Source organism: Dromiciops gliroides, chromosome 3 (genome assembly GCF_019393635.1).
Source record: "Dromiciops gliroides isolate mDroGli1 chromosome 3, mDroGli1.pri, whole genome shotgun sequence".
Lineage (NCBI taxonomy): Eukaryota > Metazoa > Chordata > Mammalia > Microbiotheria > Microbiotheriidae > Dromiciops > Dromiciops gliroides.
This window is the reverse complement of record NC_057863.1, coordinates 227,572,474-227,593,005: the sequence shown is the minus strand read 5'-3', so window position 1 is coordinate 227,593,005 and position 20,532 is coordinate 227,572,474. Positions and strand designations below refer to the sequence as shown.

At 38.3% G+C, this 20,532-nt stretch overlaps 1 protein-coding gene across 3 annotated transcripts in view; it reads left to right on the top strand.

The window, feature by feature from the left end:
• SHROOM2 (shroom family member 2) overlaps nucleotides 1-20,532 on the top strand; it is a 244,564-nt gene that overhangs the window by 145,169 nt on the left and 78,863 nt on the right. For all 3 annotated transcript variants that reach the window (XM_043992671.1, XM_043992672.1, XM_043992670.1), the window contains exons 4-5: nucleotides 7,531-10,081; nucleotides 11,404-11,504. In XM_043992671.1, the coding sequence (XP_043848606.1) occupies nucleotides 7,531-10,081; nucleotides 11,404-11,504 (2,652 nt within the window). The remainder of the gene's footprint in view (nucleotides 1-7,530; nucleotides 10,082-11,403; nucleotides 11,505-20,532) is intronic.

The following is a 20,532-nucleotide window of genomic DNA, read 5'->3' as shown; positions in this document are numbered from 1 at the left end:
TCTGTTTCAAGTGTGTCTCTTGTACACATTATGTTGTTAGATCTGGTTACTAATCCATTCTGCTATCTGCTTCTGTTTTATGGATTAGCTCATCCCTTTCACATTCACAGTTATGATTACTAATTTCCTCCATCCTATTTTCTTCTGTTTATCCTTCTCTTTGTCTCTTTTTATCCTGTCCCTCATCAGATGTCTGTCTTGCCTCCGACTACTGCCTCCCTTATGGACATCTAGGGGGTCAAGAGGATAGAGCACTGGGCTTACAAGTCAGGAAGAACTTAATTAAAATCCAGTTTCAGGTACTTACTAGCTGTATGACCCATGGCAAATCACTGGACTTCAATTTGCCTCAGTTCCTTATTTGTAAAATGGAGACACTCTGGAGAAGATGAGAAATCACTTCAGTATTTTTGCATAGACTTGGACACAACTGAATGACTGAAGAACAACACTGCCTCTCTTAATCTACCCTCCCTCTTATTGTACCCTCCCTTTCTGGTAGTTCCTTCCCCTCCTATTTCCATATTGGATAAGAGATTTCTATACCCAACCGTGTGTGTGTGTACTCTTCCCTCTTTAAATCAATTCCACTGAGAGTGAGGTTCAAGTATTGCCTGCCACTCCCACATTTTCCCCTCCATATAAAAACTCTTTCTTGCATGCCTCTTTCATGTAAGAAAATTTCCCCCTAAATTTCCCCCTCTTTCTCTCAGTGCATCCCTCTTTCTCACCCCTATATTTTTTTGTTTTGGAGATTATCCCAACATGATCAACTCACACCTGTGTCCTCTGTATAGACTCATTCTAACTGTTCTAATAATTATAGAGTTCTTAGGAGTTACGTGTATCATCATCCTATATAGGAATGTAAACAGTTTAATTTTATTGAGTCTTCTGTTTGAATGTCAGATTTTCTATTCAGCTCTGGTCTTTTTATCAGGAATGTTTGGAAGCCCTCCATTTCATTAAATGTCTATCTCCCCCCCCCCCCCCCAAGGATTAGTTCCTTTGCCTTTTTGTGAATATCATATTCCCTTTCTTCCTTCCTTCCTTCCTTCCTTCCTTCCTTCCTTCCTTCCTTCCTTCCTTCCTTTCTTTCTTTCTTTCTTTCTTCCTGTGGGGCAATGAGGGTTAAGTGACTTGTCCAGGGTCACATAGCTAATAAGTGTCAAGTGTCTGAGGTCAGATTTGAACTCAGGTCCTCCTGAATCCAGGGTTGGTGCTTTATCCACTACACCACCTAGCTGCCCCTGTGAATATCATATTCTAAGCTCTTGTCTCCTTTAATATAATAGTTGCTAAATCTTGTGTGAACCTGATTGTGACTCCACAAAATTTGAACAGTTTCTCTCTGACTGCTTGCACTATTTTCTCCTTGACCTAAGAGCCCTGGACTTTGGCTATAATATTCCTAAGAGTTTTCATTTTGGGATCTCTTTTAGGAGGTGATTGCCAGATTCTTTCAATTTCTATTTTACCCTTTGGATCTAAGATATCAAGGCAGTTTTCCTTGATAATTTTTTGAAAGATGATGTCTAAGCTGTTTTTTTTGATCATGGCTATCAGATAATCCAGTAGTTCTTAAATTATATATCTTGTATCTATTTTCCAAGTCAGTTGTTTTTCCAGTGAGATATTTCATATTTTCTTCTATTATTTCATTCTTTTGTCTTTGTTTTATTGTTTATTAAAGTCTCATTGAGTCATTAGCTTCCATGTAACCAATTCTGATTTTTAAGGAATTATTTTCTTCAGTGAGCTTTTTACCTCTTTCCTTTTGGCCAGTTCTTTTCCCTTTGAACTACTTTTTAAAAATTCTTCTCTTTGGTGATTTTTTTTGGGGGGGAGGGCTCTTTTTCTTTTCCAATTCTGGGATTTTGGGGTGTGGGGATGGGGTAATGATGGTTAAGTGACTTGCCCCAGGTCACACAGCTAGTAAGTGTCAAGTGTCTGAGGTCAGATTTGAACTCAGGTCCTCCTGAATCCTGTGCTGGTGCTTTATCCACTGTGCCACCTAGCCAAATCTGTTATTTTAAGTGTTATTTCCATCTTTTTTGCCTCTGTTAATGAACTGTTAATCCTCTTTTCATAATTTTATTTTCTCGTTTCTTTTCCCAATTTTTCCTCTACCATTATCTTTTTTAAAAAAACCTTTTTCTGGAATTCTTATTGACTATAGGTCTAATTAGCCCTTCTACCCACCCACTCACCCCTTTTTTTTTTTTAAGTGAGGCAGTTGGGGTTAAGTGACTTGCCCAGGGTCACACAGCTAGTAAGTTTTAAGTGTCTGAGGCCGGATTTGAACTCAGGTACTCCTGACTCCAGGGCCGGTGCTCTATCCACTGCGCCACCTAGCTGCCCTTCCTCTAAGTTTTTAAAGTTGGGCTTTGCTTACTTGGAGTGGGGAGGCACTGTGACAAGCTTCAGGCTTTTTCATGCTGTTTTCAGAGCTCATTCTGGGGTGGGGGGGGTGGTCTGAAAGTTTTTGGTGCTTCTATAGTAGTGTTATCATAGGTGAGGTGTGGTCACTGTATTCTGGTCTTTAACCAGGAAGGGCCTCTGCTCCCATGCAGCCCCAAGTATCAGTGCTCCTCTTAACCCTAGAACTATGACCAGGACCCCTGCTACCTTGTGACTGACCACAAGTCCTTCTTTCTGTTTTAGAACTGCAATCTAAAAATGTTTATTGGCAATAGAGTTACCAATCATTGTCAATTATGCCTAGTGCCAGCACTGTAATCTCTTTTTGACCAGTTGTCTGTCCCTCCTTACTGTCTCTGAGCTGAGAGCTCCTGAAGTTGCTACTGCTATTTGTTGGGTCACCTCCACCAATGGTGCTCCTGCTGTACTCTGGGCCTCTGCTCATCCTGGTTTCACAGACTTCTCTTGAAGATTTCCTAAGTTGTCTTAGGCTAGATAAATGTCTCCCTCTGACATTTTTTTGGCTCTGCCACTCCAAAATTTGATTTAAGACATTATTTTAAAGTTGCTTGAGGGGGAATGTTGGGAAAGTTGAGCTGGCTCCCAGCCTGTAGTCTGCCATCTTGGCTCCCTGTTTGATATATAATTCTACTACAGGTCCAACCCCTCTTTTTTTTGATCCTATTCTTCTTGAATAAAGTACCCCCTTCCAGAGCCACATTCCAAGCACAATCCTATACTAATAAGTCTCAAACCCTAAAATCACTTATGAGGTCTTTTGTTATGTCATGTCTCACTTAGGTTTTGCCTCTTTGCATTAGGAACCATAGTTTGCCCTCTTTATCACATGTGTTTTGAATGTCTGTAGATACACATCTGAAGAAATGAGTTATATTGCTGATTCCTCACTTGGATTTTATCTCCTGTGAATTTATGGGCATTCTTACCACTATTCTTCTTTCTACATAGTATTTGTTCTTTATTGTATCTTGCTTAATGTATATACTTTGATGGATCCCCCCACCCCCCCACCCACACCCCGTTTTTTTCCCCATCTACAGACGTTTTTGATTATATTTTCAAGAGTCTGGAAAAATACATTCTTACCAGTCCTAGCTAGGTACATTCTATTCCTGGCCAAGAGCCCATCATTCCAGTATTTTAAGCTATAGTCCAGAAATTCAAATCCTGTTCTCAGATGTAATCATTTTAACCAGCCATTCATTTTCCAAATCAGCCTTTTTTTCTTCTCAAATCCTTTCTTTCAGTTAGGAGTAGAAAGGAAAATGCTGCATGAGCTTCTGAGCTTTTCAATTTATTACCCAAGACTTCATAATTATGGGTAATGTTTTTTAGATTACTTTTGGCAGCATCATTTGTACCTTTGTAAATCACCAAAAGTGAAAAGGAGGCATGAGTTTTGACAAGTGTTTGGAGGTTCTTTGTCATATTCCTGATGCATGCTGTCATATCTATTATTAGGACTGCCTCCAACCCTTTGCAAGGAGTCACTCATCTCCTTCTGATTCTTACTGGATGTTATCTTACCTGGTGGCACCTGTTAATTCACATCATTATTCCTTGGAACACCAGAACCTGCCACTTTCTTAAAGGATCTACCACCCTCTTCTGTTGTATAGCTTCAAGTATTCTATTACTCTTCTATATTAATTTTCATTTAAGAAGATGACATTTTATGGCCTGATTTCCACATTCTGGGAATATGTCCTTTTTAGAGTCTGCAGACTCTTTGTACTGTTAACAAAGCTTTTATTGTGTACCTAATGGGTATATGATATCACAGTAGTAGTAATGGTCTGATTTCAAGAAATCAGACTACTGCCTAAAATAACTTTTATTTTCTTTGTTGAAAGTAAACATCCTCTCTCCATTCTTCAGTGTTCATGTGAGGTAAAGAAGAGGTGGATCAAATATGTTATTACACATTTAAGATGGAATGAAAGAGGGTAATGTTTAGAACTCAAGGCTGTTTGAAAATATATACAGATTCTCAAAGGACCATTACAGCTTGAATGAAAAGATGATTAGATGATTTTCCATTTCATTAGTAAAATTACTTAAAGTAATCCAATCTCCATTATAGCTCATTTTTGCAGTTTTTCAATTAGGGGAAGTAGCGTGTGTCTACTTTTATATTAAATCATGATTACTATTATTTATATGTCCACTTTGTCTGGAGATTTTTCAGAATTGCATCAGGGTTACAGGGTTTCAAGGAAGGAAGGGGTGATATTTCATTTTTAACAAATACAATTGTTTTCTTCTCAGAGAAAATATTAAAAAATCCAAATGATGTCCTTAACTCCTTTGAATCCTTTACCTAGTAGTTTTCTTTATATTTTTTTCATCTGGTAATATATTTTGGCTTCCTTTACATGACCCTGTGAAAGTGATAGAATCACAGGTTCTTTTTTCAAGAAGCTTGACTACTCAAAAACTCATTACACAACAATGCAATAGACTGTTGAGTCTTACAAGGAGGACTCATTTATTAGGGACAAAAAATGCTTCAAGCCTGGGAGTGAAGAGTAGTAGTACGAACCTCTGGAAGTAGTGATTTACCTGTTCCTGGAATTCTTCCAGTGTAGACTTGATAAACTACTTATTTGAACTTGTTACTGAGAGGATTCTTGCCTTAGGTATGGGTAGTACTAATTGATTTAAAAAATTCTTTCCAAATCTAAGATTCTCTGAATATGCATTAGTGATGCTTCTAGATAGTACTTGTATCTTAGTAACCCTGCTTATTGTTTTAAATAATTTTATGAGTCATCTCAATTAAAAAAACTATATTAAGGATTTTGTTGTGTAACCATTATTATGTGTATGAAACTCAATTAGTTATAGAATACCCACAACATATGCGCTTACTAATATTTCACTTCTCTTCTCAGCCAAAGAGTTTGGCTTATTTGGCTAATGGATGTTTTAGCAGTTTATAGTATGTCAATTTTCTTGAGCCAGAAACTAAACTAATTGGTTAACATCATTTTGATGTATTAATAATGGATAAATAAAAAGATAAATTCCTTAGTTGACTACAGAAGTATCAGTGCAGGTATTGACTACTAATTAGTGCATTGTCGGGCTTAGGCTGGTTGATGGGACATAAGGGTGAGAAAATAGAAAGGAAGCCTTTGGGGGGGGGAGGGGCGGTAATTGAAGTATTAGGCAGCCTGGTGTGGATTTGCAGTGAGAGAAAAGGGTTCAAATCTTAGCTCTGCTATATAAGTAAGCTACTTAAACTCTGCTGCAGTTTCCTCATTTATAAAATAAAGGGAATTGGACTAGATGATCTCTAAAATGTCTTCCACTTGGTCAGCCCTGGGAAGATTTAAATATCTCTCTCCTTTGAATCAGTTGATCAAAAGTAAAATAGGTTTACTAGTTCAGGAGCCAATCAGTACAGAGGTAGTCCAAAGATGAAGAACTTATTAGAAGGGAATTGTCCTTGGGAAGGAATGACCCCTCCTGGATCAGGAGTTCATATGTCTGTGTCATTTGTACTGGGAGCTAACACATTGAAGACAAGCTGAACACACCAAAGAAAGCCAGCCTCAGAACTCTATAAAGGTACTAGTTGAGCAGAGAACTACACCTACTGGAAATTTCATGAGGTCTCCATGAAGGCAGAGTAGGACTTCCAGTAAGCAAGAAATATGAATTAGCTCTTCACCACACAATTTTCCTACATGTATATACCTTATTTGGGCAGCTGTATGGCATGGTAGATAGAACACTGGACTTGGGATCAGGAAGACTCATGTTCATGAGTTCAAATCTGGCATTCTGACTCTTAAGTGTAGTCCTAGGCAGGCCACTTAGCCCTGTTTACCTCAATTTACTCATCTGTAAAATGAGCTGGAAAAGGAAATGGCAAACCACTCCAGTATCTTTGCCAAGAAAACTTCAAATCAAGTCACCAAGAAGCAGACACAACTAAACTGCAACAACATACATTTTATTACCATTTTAAGTTTGAGCCTATTTTGCCCTTGGATCTCATGTTTGCAAAGGGAATACATCCCCATTTGGGGGGAAGGAGTTGTATTTATAATGACTGTCTTTGCTATGCCTACTTGGTAAATACCTTTTCTAAAAGGTAATTAAGTGTTACTGATAATCAATGGGAAACATAATGAGGGAGGGTATGCTGTGAATAATGGTAACTAGAAACTCTAGACTCTTAAGGTTACCTATAGACTCTTAGGGAGTAATAGTAAGTCATCTGTTCTCTGGAGACTTGACCTCTTAGTACAGGTTGGGCCAAAAGTCATGAAGGGGTAAAATCTCGTAAATATTGTAAACTATTTGAAAATAATTTTCAAAAATGTTATTAAAACATCAGACCCCAGGCAGCTAGGTGGCACAGTGGATAAAGCACCAGCCCTGAATTCAGAAAGACCTGAGTTCAAATCTGGCCTCAGTCACTTGACACATACTAGCTGTGTGACCCTGGGCAAGTCACTTAACCCCCGTTGCCCTGCCAAAAAACCCAAAACAAAACAAAAATAATAATAATTAGAGTCGAACCTTAACTGGGGGTCATCCTCTTCACTTACTCATACAAAGTCCTTGGGGAGAGTGGGTTCATACTTGTTATAGTAAAATAGTAATGAAGCACAAGCATTGAAAAAGATGTGGTAAAGGAGTGACTTACAGAACCTGATTACTTGGAGTCCTTTCATTTCTTCCTAGTGTCCTTTTATGCGTCCCTTATTTATAACTTTCTGATGGGTGCCCTTGTAGCATACCCATGATGCACTCCTTTTCTTTTCCTTGGTGTGTATTTCAGATGGTAAAATTAGAGTCCTATAATGAAAAGAGAAAAGTCTTATAATTTTTCTTTCATTTTGTCTACGGAGAGATTATCTTGCCATATAATAATTTAGAAATATTAAATCTAATGTGAAAATTCAATAATCATATTTTATATCAGAAGCCTTTTTTTGTTTAGCTTTGTTAAATTTACAAATAGGAGCAGCTCTGCATGAATCTTTTCAAAAATTTGTTATAATTTGTTCTTTTATCTTAACTTTCAATGTTTCTGAAAAATAACTTTTCTTTGGTGCTCTTCTCCTTTTCTAGCTCTTCGTCCCATGACCTATCAAGTTCATGGGATCAGACAAACCTGCATCGCACTTCTGACCAGTTCAGTTCCCTGGGGAGTATGGACAGCTTGGACCACCCTTCCCAGCCATACTCCTATGGACGACTTTCTGCCGCAAAGTCCAACAGCAGCATTGACCACCTAGGCAATCCAAACAAGCGTGATTCTGCCTATGGCTCATTTTCTACCACCTCTAGCACCCCTGACCATACTTTGTCTAAGGCTGATGCCTCTTCTACAGAGAACATGCTGTATAAGGTAGGCCTGTGGGATTCAGGAAAGCCAGGAATTAGCAAACAAATCCAGTCCTTCAGTGATAATACTCAAAGTCTAGAAGAGAGACTTGGATGTTTGCCATCTGCTTTCCAGTATGAAAATAACAGAAGCCCTAGATTGGAAGAAAGTACTGATCCCAAGCTTGTTAGTTCTGGAAGGTCTAGTTTTGGGCCTGTTTGGTATGTCCCTGAGAAGAAAAAAGCATCTTCTTCCCCACCACCCCCACCTCCACCTCTCCGTAGTGACAGTTTTGCGGCTACCAAAAGTCATGAGAAAGCCCAGAGTCCTGCATACTCAGAGATGGCCGGCACCCAGCACTTTACAGTTCTCAATCGATCTCAGCCAAGGAGTGAGTGGAGGTCAGAAACTGCAGATCAGCAGCGAAGAATGATACGAGTAAGTGATGGGAAAAGGACAAGTAATGCCACCTATAAACCTGATCTCAACTTGGACTATAATTGGCCATCCTCTGATGATAGATATAGCAACAACCCAGGGAGTAATAATAACAGACTACAGTCTTCTTTGTCCAGCACGGATGTTCGTTTTGCACAGCCTGCTTATGGTTATCACCACCAGCGCCAATATAGTGATGAAAGCACTTTTTTTCACAGTTCCAGGGCAGCCAGTTCATCAAAGGAACAGCGACATTTGGCTCATTATGTTGGCCACCAAGAGCTGCCTGCTGACCACATTCAGACCTATAATCCTGCCCAAGTTAGGCTACTGAGTACCCCTGCTTCCATTGATAGTGCTGCTGACCAGAAGATTGAGAACACTGGACAGTCTCGTTACTACTGTATAACAAAAAAACAACCAGCTCAGGGAAGCAACCAACCACAGCTCCTCAAAGATGAATATTGGAATTCTGGGACTGGGACTGATGTGCCTTTTGGAACACATGAAAATCTTGCCATAAACATAAACATGGTGGGCCCAAAACCCAAATGCCACCTACCTCACTGTGACGAGTCTTCTATGGATTTCAATGAAAGGAATAATTCTTACTCAATGGATAGAGGAGGAGATGGCTGGCCCACTGGTGACGATGACTCTCAGAAATCCAGCCACGTTGAAAAATCCAATCAAAAGAGAGTTGTGGAAGACTTTAAGTGGGGTGAAGAAGAAAGTAGTAAAATCTCTCCACAGAAGACCCCCATGTTACATTCCTTAGCTCAAGAAGGGAAAAATAGGTCTGAAAACAGTCAAGAAACTAGTATAGAGAAACCACTACCATTTGATGCACAGGTAGGTAAACCAGCACGAAGGAGTGACCGATTTGCAACAACCCTAAGAAATGAGATTCAGTTAAGACGAGCAAAACTCCAGAAAAGCCGAAGCACAGCTACTTTGACCGGGACAAACGAAGAAGAAGAATATGCTGCCGGCTGGAAAACAGAGGCCAGTGAGAATTTCAATAAAACCTCGGAGGGATCTTTCAATAATACCTATAAGGACCACTTAAAAGAAGCCCAAGCCCGAGTTCTGAGAGCTACTTCTTTTAAACGGCGAGACTTAGAGCCCAGCTCTGCTGACCATTACCCAAGGTCATCACCTGAACAAAAGGCCAACGGATATAGTTCTTCCTCTTTGTTGACATTAGATTCTGATAGTGCTTCCCATTTCTTTGATGTAAGTCAGACCAAGGCATCCACGTCTGGGAATGGTATGCAGCATGTGTCCCGCATTGGAGGCAGAAAGAGATTCACAGCAGAACAAAAGCTGAAGTCTTACTCTGAACCAGAGAAAATTAATGAGGTGGGAATTTCAGGAGATTACCATCATTCCCACCAGTATCCCAGCACATCAGGGGAAGCCATGGGCTCTTTTGCTGATCGGTGGAAGTTTTTTGAGGAAACAAGTAAGCCTTCCCATCATAGGCCCACCCAAAGACAAGCCATTTATGGCTTGCCAAAAGAGCAGACTGAGAGACCAGGTAGAAAAACTTATGGACATGGTGGAGGAGAACAGTGGTATCAAAAAAGGACACGGACTTCTTCTTTTGGAGAGAACTTGAACTACACCAGCAGTAAAGTTGACAGGGTGGGGAAATCTGAGCAACCTCAGAGACTGGGAACCTTTGCAGAGTATCAAGCTTCCTGGAAAGAACAAAGAAAGCCCTTAGAAGCAAGGAGTTCTGGGAGATATCATTCAGCTGATGATATACTGGATGCTAGTCTTGAGCAACACGAGAAACCCCAGTATATACATGAAAGATCCAGGTCATCACCATCTACTGAACATTATAAACAGGTAAAAAAGCAAAAAGAAACCCATTTAACTCTGAAATTGAAATAAGTGAAATTAAGTTTGAAGACCAACTTTAATTTTAACATATTCTCATATACACAGACATATAAATATTTCACTGTCATACATATAGTTTATATTAGTATCAATACCTATGAAATGGACTTTTGTATTTTAATTCTTTCTCCTATTTTGTTCTTTTGGAGAAAAAACTGGAAGAAATACATACACACAAACACATGTACTTGTGAAAAGAATAAAAAAAAAATAGTTCCTTTTAAGGATAAAAAAACAACAAAAAACAAACTTTAAAATATAACCCAAACTTGAATTTGGGTAACATTTTTCGTTCTTTTTTTTTTTTTAACTGGTACTTCATCTTTCTCTGTATTTATATTATCAGGTATTGCCTTTAGGGTGAAAAGTTAGCCTTGTAGATAAGAGTAATTAAATAATAGGTGGCTCCACTTTCAATAGTAAGAGGTTTCAGGCTGAACTAAGCATTGTTCCCTTAAAAGCATATCCACCCAGAAACGAAATATCTGTTGAATTAAATACAGTCTAACTCCTTTGGAATCTATCAAGAATATTTATTGAGAGTTCATTATACTATATGCCCTGTTTGATTCAAAATAATAAACTTCAGATTTGGGAGAGTAACAGAGATGTGTTTTGTGCTTAACACAACCAGTCAAATTAATGCCAATATTCAGCGTGCTTATTTAAAGGAAACTATAATTCACTGAATCTTGGTACTAGACGGAAATGCGTTGACTGAGAGCATATTGTTTCTAAGATAGTGCCATTTGAGTATAAAACTGAATTCAGCTTGCAAAACAGTCGAGGCTGACCCCTAAGAATTTCATGCTTTCTAAATCTGGAGAAAGCTGTAAATAGTGGCCATGAAATGTGAAAAGCCTTAGCTATGAATTGTCTTTGTTAAAATGCTGAACAACAAAACAAAAAAGAAAACAGCCCTCAAGTAAATTTTAGCATGTTGTGGTTTTTTGTTTTTGCCATTTTAGTTAAAAAAGGTTTGTTGACTTCCCATGTCTATTTTATTTTTCTTGCAGAACAGAATAGGGGTGTGAGTGGGGGTTGAAGAGGAGGCATTCAGTTATTTGAGGGAAGTTGTAAAGCTGGATGGGAAAGTCACATGGCACACTACTACATTCTAAGCCAAGTCAGTTCAAGAAGACATGCAACATTATTGACTTCATGTATACTCAAGCAAGGCAAATCCGCAAATGAGAGGTTTCATAATACTAGGTTTTCTGAAGAAAGAAACTTGATGACTCGGTGTCTTAGTGTGTTATCCTTTTCAGGAACCCTCTGCTGGAGTGAGAAGGCAAGCTGATGATTCTGGAGAAGATAGGAATTATATTCACTCTAAAATCAGTACTGATGAGGGGAATTCCACTCTGAGGTAGGTACATTTGGGTCTTTTGCTTAGTCTGAAAGTTATTTCTTTTTCCTTTCATATGAATGTTTTTGTTAAAATAGATGGAATGTCTGTTTTCTTGCCAAACCAAAAAATGGATGTTAATACAGCATTATTTCCAGCCCTCAGAAGGCTATACATTACCACTTTTTAAATAGAGTAAGCTTTTGCTATAAGATAGATGACAGAAAAATTCCTAGGGCTAAGGTTTCTAGTTCTTCTTTGGCATTTTTACTTCTTAAAATGGCTGTTGCATTTTCAGTGCAGAGAGGAGGAGATTCACATGTAGACAGAAAAAGAAATCCAACTTAATGTTCTGCAATTAGATGCTTTTAAAAATGTCCGACTTTTCTAAAGGAACGTTTCAATATTCTTTTCTGCAGCTGTGTTGCTGGATTACAGTTCTCTGAAATTAAGACTTGATGTACAGAACACAAAAGAGAGAAGAGTTTCTAAATTTGAGTTCTAAAAAAATTAGTTAACTTTATGCTTTAAAATAAGAAACAAGCAAATCCATAGCAGAGAGAGATCAAAGTCGTTTGAAAGAACTAAGCATCAAAGTAGTATGCTATGATGCTATGTATTATAATGAAAAACACTGTGAGTATAGCTGTTTAATTGCAACAAGACAACTTAATTTATATTAGATGCATGTTGTACTCTTGCCTTTTACATATGGAATTTGGTGGTAGAAAGAGGGGAAAAGTGTAAATGGAAACTGGATGTCACTTGTTTATATGTAGAGTAACCTTGTTATAATTGGGCATGAAAGTATGTGTACACAATAGTATGGCATTATTGTACATCGCTCTGTTGCCTTGTCTATTTTGTATAATGGGCATTAGATTTGAATTAAACATCTAGCCTCGAGTCATTTGTTTTTCACAAGAATAGTTCACCTAAAGCCTTGCAAACTCCTCTGCAGTGTATTTTTTTAAATCATTTTAAGTCTCAGCACATACTGTTGGTGTGGCTTAAGCTCCATCCTTTTATTAACCTTATAAATGAACATCAGTTGTCTATGTGCATATGCAGTAAGAGGACCAAGGAGAAAGGTACTCAGGGGCTATATTGTATATACTTGTGTAGAAAGTCAGTCTTTATGTAACTATCCTTTCCATATGAAACAGAGGGCCCATGGGTAACAAAAAAAGATGTGAATAATACACCTACGCTCGCTCTTTGGCAGTGTCTGTGAAGCACAATCCTAGCTTTATTACAGTGGAATCCATGTAAATCATGTGACTGGGCACCAGCTGTAATGATTTTTAAAAGCCTATTTCTGCATCCTGTTGCAGTTGTATTATTTAGGCATTACACTGCATTGCAGGGAAGGGATTTGTTAAGTGTGGTTTTTCTCTGCAGTTCTTTGTCTCATCCCAGGGCCATTTAAACTATTCAAAGAGCACATATGGTTTTTGTACTAAAAACTTCCAGTTGGAGAATTTAATTCCTCAGCTATGAATAGACCCAAAGTGATAATGAATGGCTATAATGTACAGACTCTTTTTTTTCCTGGTAGAGAGGTAATGCCATTTACACGTGGCAAAAAATAGAGACATTATGACCAATTTTTAAATCATTCTGGGTCTACTTATTCGCAGGTGAGGAATGATTATTATTACTACTACTAACATTTATGTAGCCCTTTGTAATTTACAAAGCAATCCTCAACACGGTCCTGTGATGTAAGTAGTGCAAATATGTTTTAAAAGTGAGGAAATTGTAGCTCAAGAGGATGATTTGCCCACTACCATAGTGTTGGTGTGAGAGTCAGGACTTGAACCCAGCTCTCTCTGACTCCAAGTCCTGTTCTGGTCTTTTAATCTCCCATTAACATTCACTCCAGTTAACTTCTCATGTTGTGAAAGTCAGTCAGAAATCTGGAAGACTTAAATTTTTTTTTTGTCCTATATTCTAGTAATAAGTTTTAAATCAGTCTATTTTCCATGGATATTTTGCAAATGTCATGCCAACATTAATAAACAAAATATTGATAAATAATAATTAATAAGTCATTTGGTGGAAAAAAGCTGAATATGGTTGGATAGACAATTTTCATACAATATTTAATTCTTGTTTAAACATTGGGACTTAGAAAAGAAATGAAGCCACTTTTTTTTTAAAGGTAAAAAGCAATAGTAATTTCCTATTAATTTTAAATTTTTTTTAAAAGCTGGTAAAAAAATATTTGGACTTAAGTGAATTGAACGTACCTTATCTTTAAAGTGTATAAACTATTATATGACTGTTATCTGCTATGGGATCATAGATCTATATCTGGAAGAGAAAGGGAATAAGCATTTATATAATGCCTACTGTGTGCCAGGTATCGTGCTAAGTATTTTGTACAAATTATTATCTCATTCCATCCTCAGCAGCTCTACAAGATAGGTGCTTTTATTTACCTCCATTTTATAGAGGTTAATGAAAGGGAGGCAAACAGATGCTTGCCCAGGGTCACAAAATAAGGTTTTGAGGCTGGTTTTGAACTAAGGTCTTCCTTATTCTAGGCCCAGCACTGAGCTATCATCTGCCTCTGAGAGACCTTAGAGACCAACTAGGCATTTTATAGATGATGAAATCAAACTCTAAAAGAAATTAGGAATCTTAGGAATATTTTTAAATAGCCATTCTTATTGGGATAAATAGATAAAATTGTTGTAGTAGAAATTGTTATTTGCTTATTATGAGTTCTTTCTGATTCTGTACAACAGAGGTTATTAACTTTTTTGTGTGTCATGGATCCCTTTACTAGTGTGGGGAAGCCTATGGGCCCCCTTCTCAGAATACTATTTTTAGATACATAAAATGTATAGAATTGTAAAGGGAATGGGTTATTTTAAAATAGTTATAATTTTTTAAAAAATTCTGGCAGGTAGGTGGTACAGTAGATAAAGCACCAGCCCTGGATTCAGGAGGACCCGAATTCAAATCCGGCCTCAGACACGTGACATGTACTAGCTCTGTGACCCTGGGCAAGTCACTTAACCCTCATTGCCCCACAAAAACAACAAACAAACAAAATTACTTTGAGCAAAAAAAAGAAGAAGGATAATTCACCAAGTGTGGTAGTGTATGCCTATAATTCCTGATACTGAGGGTCTAAAACTACTGGATCTCTTGAGTAAAGGAGCTGTCATCTGTAATAGGTTAAACCTAAGAGGTGTCTGCACTCAGTTGGCACCTGTATAGTAAGTCTCTGCTACATGGTGCAGTGGATAGAATGTTGGACCTGAAATTAGGAAGACTCGAATTCAAATCCAGTCTCATCCTTCTTAGGTCTGTGACCCTAGACAAGACACTTCCCCTCTGCCTCAGTTTCCCCATCTTTAAATAGAGTTAATAATAGAACCCCTCTCACAGGTTTGTTGTGAGGATCAAATGAGATAATAATTATAAAGGACTTATCATAGTGCCTGGCACATAGAGATATGTGTCAATTATTGTGATTGTTGTTGTTATTATTAATGTGGGGTGCCACCAGGCTGCCTACGGAAATGCAAACTTGACCAGCTCAGAAACAAAGAATTCCAAACTCATATGCCAAGTGGTGAGACTGGGCCTATGAGTGACAGACCAGCCTGAGTGAGATAAGGGGACCCAGCCTTAAAGAAGCAAAACAAAATATTATTTATTTATTTAAATGTGGCATTTTATTTTAATTAATTAATTAAAAATTTTTTTTAGATTATATCTTTTGAAAGTCCACATGCTCCAAGTTAAGAACCCCTGCTATGTGTTGCTGTCATCTTAGAAACATACAATTACTGCACATGCAAAAATAGAATGAGGGTGGAAGGGAAGGAAGGAAACGCTTTGGGAGTTAGACGTCCCTGGCCCTGTAATTTGAGAAGAAGCCCCTGCATCAGTGGGGGGCACTGTGAGTCCAGGCAGCATACCTCCCCACTCTGTCGCTAATCTTCATCTCTCCTGACCACCAAGTGGTAGGACCCCTTTCCATTCAGAAGCCTTCAGAAGAACCTTTGGCCACCAGGAGGAGGCTAGGGATTCTTCCTCTCCTGCCCACCCTCTCATATAAGGACCAAGTCCTCCCGCAACGGGGGGGGGGTTTCTAGTAAAATAAAATTTTACAAAAGCTTAATCTTATTAAAAATCCTCAGTGTGCTGGGGGATAGGAGTTGGAATACAGGCGGAGTAGCTCTCACCCTTGTTGTTGGAGCATCTTACTCTTTTTTCTGTTATCTCTCCTGTTTTGTTCTAGCTGCATGTGTGTGTGTGTGTGTGTGTGCGCGTGCGCGTGCATGTGTGCACATGTTCGTGCTCTTGTCACTTCAAAGGGTAATGCCTAGAATAGACTAAGCCTAGAGTGATCTACCTTAGAACAATGATGCCTCAAGTGATGCCCTCCCAGTATAAGAAGAAATAGCAGCTTCTTTCCTTGTGGTTCCTCCAGGGCTTGTTACCCTTCTGTGGACTTGGACTTTAATATCAATTATCATGAAGAACTTTTTTTTTTTTAAAGGAAAATATGGGTGTGTCTATACACCAAATCTCCCATGTCTCTGGAAAAGGCTTTGAAGGGTATCTTAAGTACATCAGTTTGTGCCCCTCTTCTGTCTTCTGCTTATCAGCTTTGCTGCAAGAGACAGTCAGCATGCATTTCTATCTCTAAAATGGGCTCATGACTCACTTTGCTTAGTTTAGGCCTTATGTTTTTCCTCATTTGTTAAGAGAGGAATTTGAAGATTAGTGGTTCTCAAACTTTTGGGTCTCAGGAACACTTCTTTGCTCTTAAAAATTATTGAGGGCCCTCCCCCAAGCTTTTGTTTATGTCTATGTATGTACATATATACAACAACAAAGAGTACTTGTCCCATGAATAGGATTAAGGATACTGTATGTATATGTGTATGTACAGACACATAAAAGCTTTTAGGGGGTGATAAATGTATGTATAAACACATGTAGCTTATGTTTATATCCACACCTGTTTTGTGTACACACCCACACATAAATAATTGAGGATAGCCCCGTCCCCATAGCTTTTGTTTTGTGGGAGATATATAATATATACATGTATATTATACATATAAGCATATAATGCATATTGTAATATGTATATCATGTGAATGTACATACAATATTGTATAACATTCTAGCATACTATTTATATATTTTGTTATATAATATACAGTAATTCTATATTATATAATATGTGTTTTACATAATGTCCCACAAAACAAAAGCTTTTGGGAGGGTGTTCTCAATAATTGTTAAGAATGTAAAAGTGTGGGGCAGCTAGGTGGCTCAGTGAATAAAGCACCAGCCCTGGATTCAGGAGGAACTGAGTTCAAGTCTGGCCTCAGACACTTTACACTTACTAGCTGTGTCACTTAACCCTCTTTGCCCACCAAAAATAAGTAAATAAATAAAAAAGAATGTAAAAGTGTTCCAGGGATTAAAAACTCATCTAGTCTGTATTCTCTGTGTGTGTGTCTCTCTCTCCATATGTGTGTGTGTGTGTGTGTGTGTGTGTCTGTGTGTGTCTGTGTATGTATGTGTGTATATGAGGTCAGAGCCAGGCTGCAAAGGGTTGAGAAATGAATGAGAGGAAATGGAAGCTTTGAGTGTAGACCAGAGATATCAAACTCATTCCCACAAAAAACAGAGAACCAGATTAAAATATAATTGGGAAATATTTAACAAAATAAATAAAAATACAGTACAACACAGTTAATTTTAATCTGTATTTTTCTAAGTTAGTAGGTAGTCCTCAGGGATATCTCTCCGTCAGTAGTGGTGTAGACAGTTCTCCCCTGCCCAAGAGTTTGGTCATGAAAGGGAGGAGAGAAAGTGATGAATCATGGAATATAACCATCTCCAAAGAATCAAAATTGTGGGTCACCCTAGGCAATGGGAAAGATGCATGGTGGGTATAATAGATTACCAAATGTGGTGCAAAAAGTATCATTAAAAAGATTAATGGGGTAGCTAGGTGGCGCAGTGGATAAAGCACTGGACCTGGATTCAGGAGGACTGGGGTTCAATTACGGCCTCAGACACTCAACACTTACTAGCTGTGTGACCCTGGGCAAGTCATTTAACCCTCATTGCCCTGCCCCCCCCCAAAAAAAAAGGGAAAAAAAGATTAATGACTGGAAAAATGTGGGCAGTGACAGCAAGGAACACTTGGCACTCTTGTCCATGTTTTCCTAGAAATGTTCCACAGGGAGTCTAACTAGAGTGCTAATTTCTTTCCTTTACATCCCTTGACATTACCCAAGTACCAGCATGGAACATTTCTAGGAAAACATGGACAAGAGTGACACTGGATAAAAAGTGTGGATAGGTTACAATCTAGAGCACTGCAGGGATTACCCAGATTGATGAGATCAGAGATTTGTTTAAGTATTCAAAGCTTTGTATTTAAGGCCCTTCATTTCTCAGGGTTGTTGGGAGGATAACATTTGTATTGTTTTGTAATTATTATATTATATTGCTTTGCAAACTTTAAAGTACAATTTTTAAAAAGTTATTTAAAATGCTATAGTATATGCTAATTTAGGAAAGGATGCTGCCATATTTTACAAAATCCCTGTATTATAGCACTATCAGAAATATAGCTAGGCCAAGTGGGCAACTGATTCAACCTTGCCTAACTTTTTTCAAGTTCTTCTATTAACAAGCCAATAAGTACATGCCCTCTGCTACCTTTCATTAAGGCCATGAAATTCAACCTGTCACAGACTATCTCAATAAAATTTTTCAATAATTCGCAGAATTTGATCGTGTTCTTACTATGATATATTAAGAATTTAGTTGATTTGTTTCAGTTCTTAACAAAGCACTTCTAAGACAACTTTTAAAAATAGGCTTTTTGTGTTCATGCATAAGATTCAGTGGAAGTGGCTCATTTCTTCACACTGCAAATAAAGCTGATCCATTTAGTCAATAAGCATTTATTGAAACTGCTTGCTTTATAGTCCCCTTCTATAAATGCACAGCTATTTTTATGAGGTTGCCAAAATTTTATTACCTGGTTTTAAAATAGATTTTTAGTCATGTAAGGCAGTAGTAACTGAGTGGCAAATCTCCATTATCTTTGCCAAGAAAACCCCAAATGGGGTCTCAAAGATTTGGGTACACTCCTAAATCACAAACATTTAGGGCAGCTAGGTGGTGCCAGGCCTGGAATCTGGAAGATCTGAGTTCAAATTTGGCCTCAGACACTGGCTATCCATGTGACCTTGGGCAAATCACTTAACTGTTTATCTCAGTTTCCTCATCTGGAAAATGAGCTGGAGAAGGAAATGGCAAACCATTCCTGTGTCTTTGCTAGGAAATCCCAAAAGGGGTCATGAAGAGTCAGACACCACTGAAACAACAGAACCTAAAAGCTAGCATAGGTTTTTTTTTTCCCTCCTAAGATAAATATTTCTTTCCCCATACCTCCCACTTCTAGGAATATTTGTAGAACACCCACCATGTGCTAAATACTGTAGGAGTTAGAACTATAGGATGCTTTCTTCCCCCAAGGTTCTTATTGTGTAGTTGGAGAGGGAGAACATAGATACTTGAAAAGTTAAATAATAATACAAGATTTACATAACCATTCTAGACAACAGCAAAAGAGATAACCCAAGGCAGTACATGGGTAATTGGCATATGAAGTGTATAGACAATAATTGGTATATGATTTCAAAGGACTTAGAGAGATATAGCAAGAAGGAACTGGTTGGTAAGAAAGTAACAATGGGAACCTTGTTGGAAGTTGTCCAAATGATCTCAGGTTATGTGATAAATAAGGAGGAAAACACCGTCTGGACACAGTTTAGTATATATCCTACCCTTTCTGAGAGCAGAGTTGGGGAAGCTCAGAGCAAGAGTGGTATGGTTCAAGGCTCTAATAGGGAAGGTAGCTTAATAGGGTTGTGTTCTTAAGAATAAAATATTATAGGGGCAGCTAGGTTGCTCAGTGGTTAGAGCACTGGCCCTGGAGTCAAGAGGACCTGAGTTCAAATTTGGCCTCAGACGCTTGACACTTAATAGCTGTGTGACCCTGGGCAAGTCACTTAAGCCCAATTGCCTCACCCCCCCCCCCCCAAAAAAAAAGAATAAAATACTATGGCCTTTCTCTGTCCATCTCTAATTTACCTTTCCAAGTGAATTGCACATTACTGTCTTTCATAGTACCCCATATTCTATCCAAACTGGTCTATTTGCAATTCCCTCTAGATAGTATTCTACCTCCTGTCTCTAAGACTTGACACAGCCTGTCCCTGTACCCCCTATGCCTGGGATGCATGTCCTTCTCTTGTTGGCCTCTTAGAATCTCTAGCTTCTCTCAAGGCTCAATTCAAGGGCTATCTCTTAAATGAGGCCTTTTCTGATCCTCCACTTGTTAGGCCAGCTAGGTGATGCCATAGTGCACAGAGCCTTGGACCTGGAGTCAGGAAGACATCATCGTGAGTTCAAATTTGACCTCAGACACTTACTAGGTGTGTGACCCTGGATAAGTCATGTAATCCTGTTTGCCTCAAGTTTCCTCATCTGTCAAATGAACTGGAAATTACAAACCACTCCAGTATCTTTGCCAAGAAAACCCTGAATGGACTCACGAAGAGTCTGACATGACTGAAAAACAACTAAACCAAAAAATTTGTTAGTTGTTCCAACACTTATGTCTTGATATTTGTATATATATTGTGGATGTAATATATACACAAATGGGCTCTCTACCTGAGCTCAGGATTCAGAAAAGTTGATTATTTTTTTAAAAGTTTTTCTGCCAATATACCCATGAGTTGTCTTTGTTGTGTGTGTGTGTGTGTGTGTGTGTGTGTGTTTCTCCTAAAGTTTTTCGTCTTCTCAGCTACTAATATCCAATCATCTCAGTAGATTTTGTTGTTGTTGTTTTAGTAAAGGGAAAGCAATATAGTACTAATGTTAAGTGACCACTCATTCCACTTGAGAAAAAGAAACAAAGACTATGAGACAAATCATTTCAAAACATTTTCTATTGGCTCAGCTTTTTATCCATAAGAAAGGT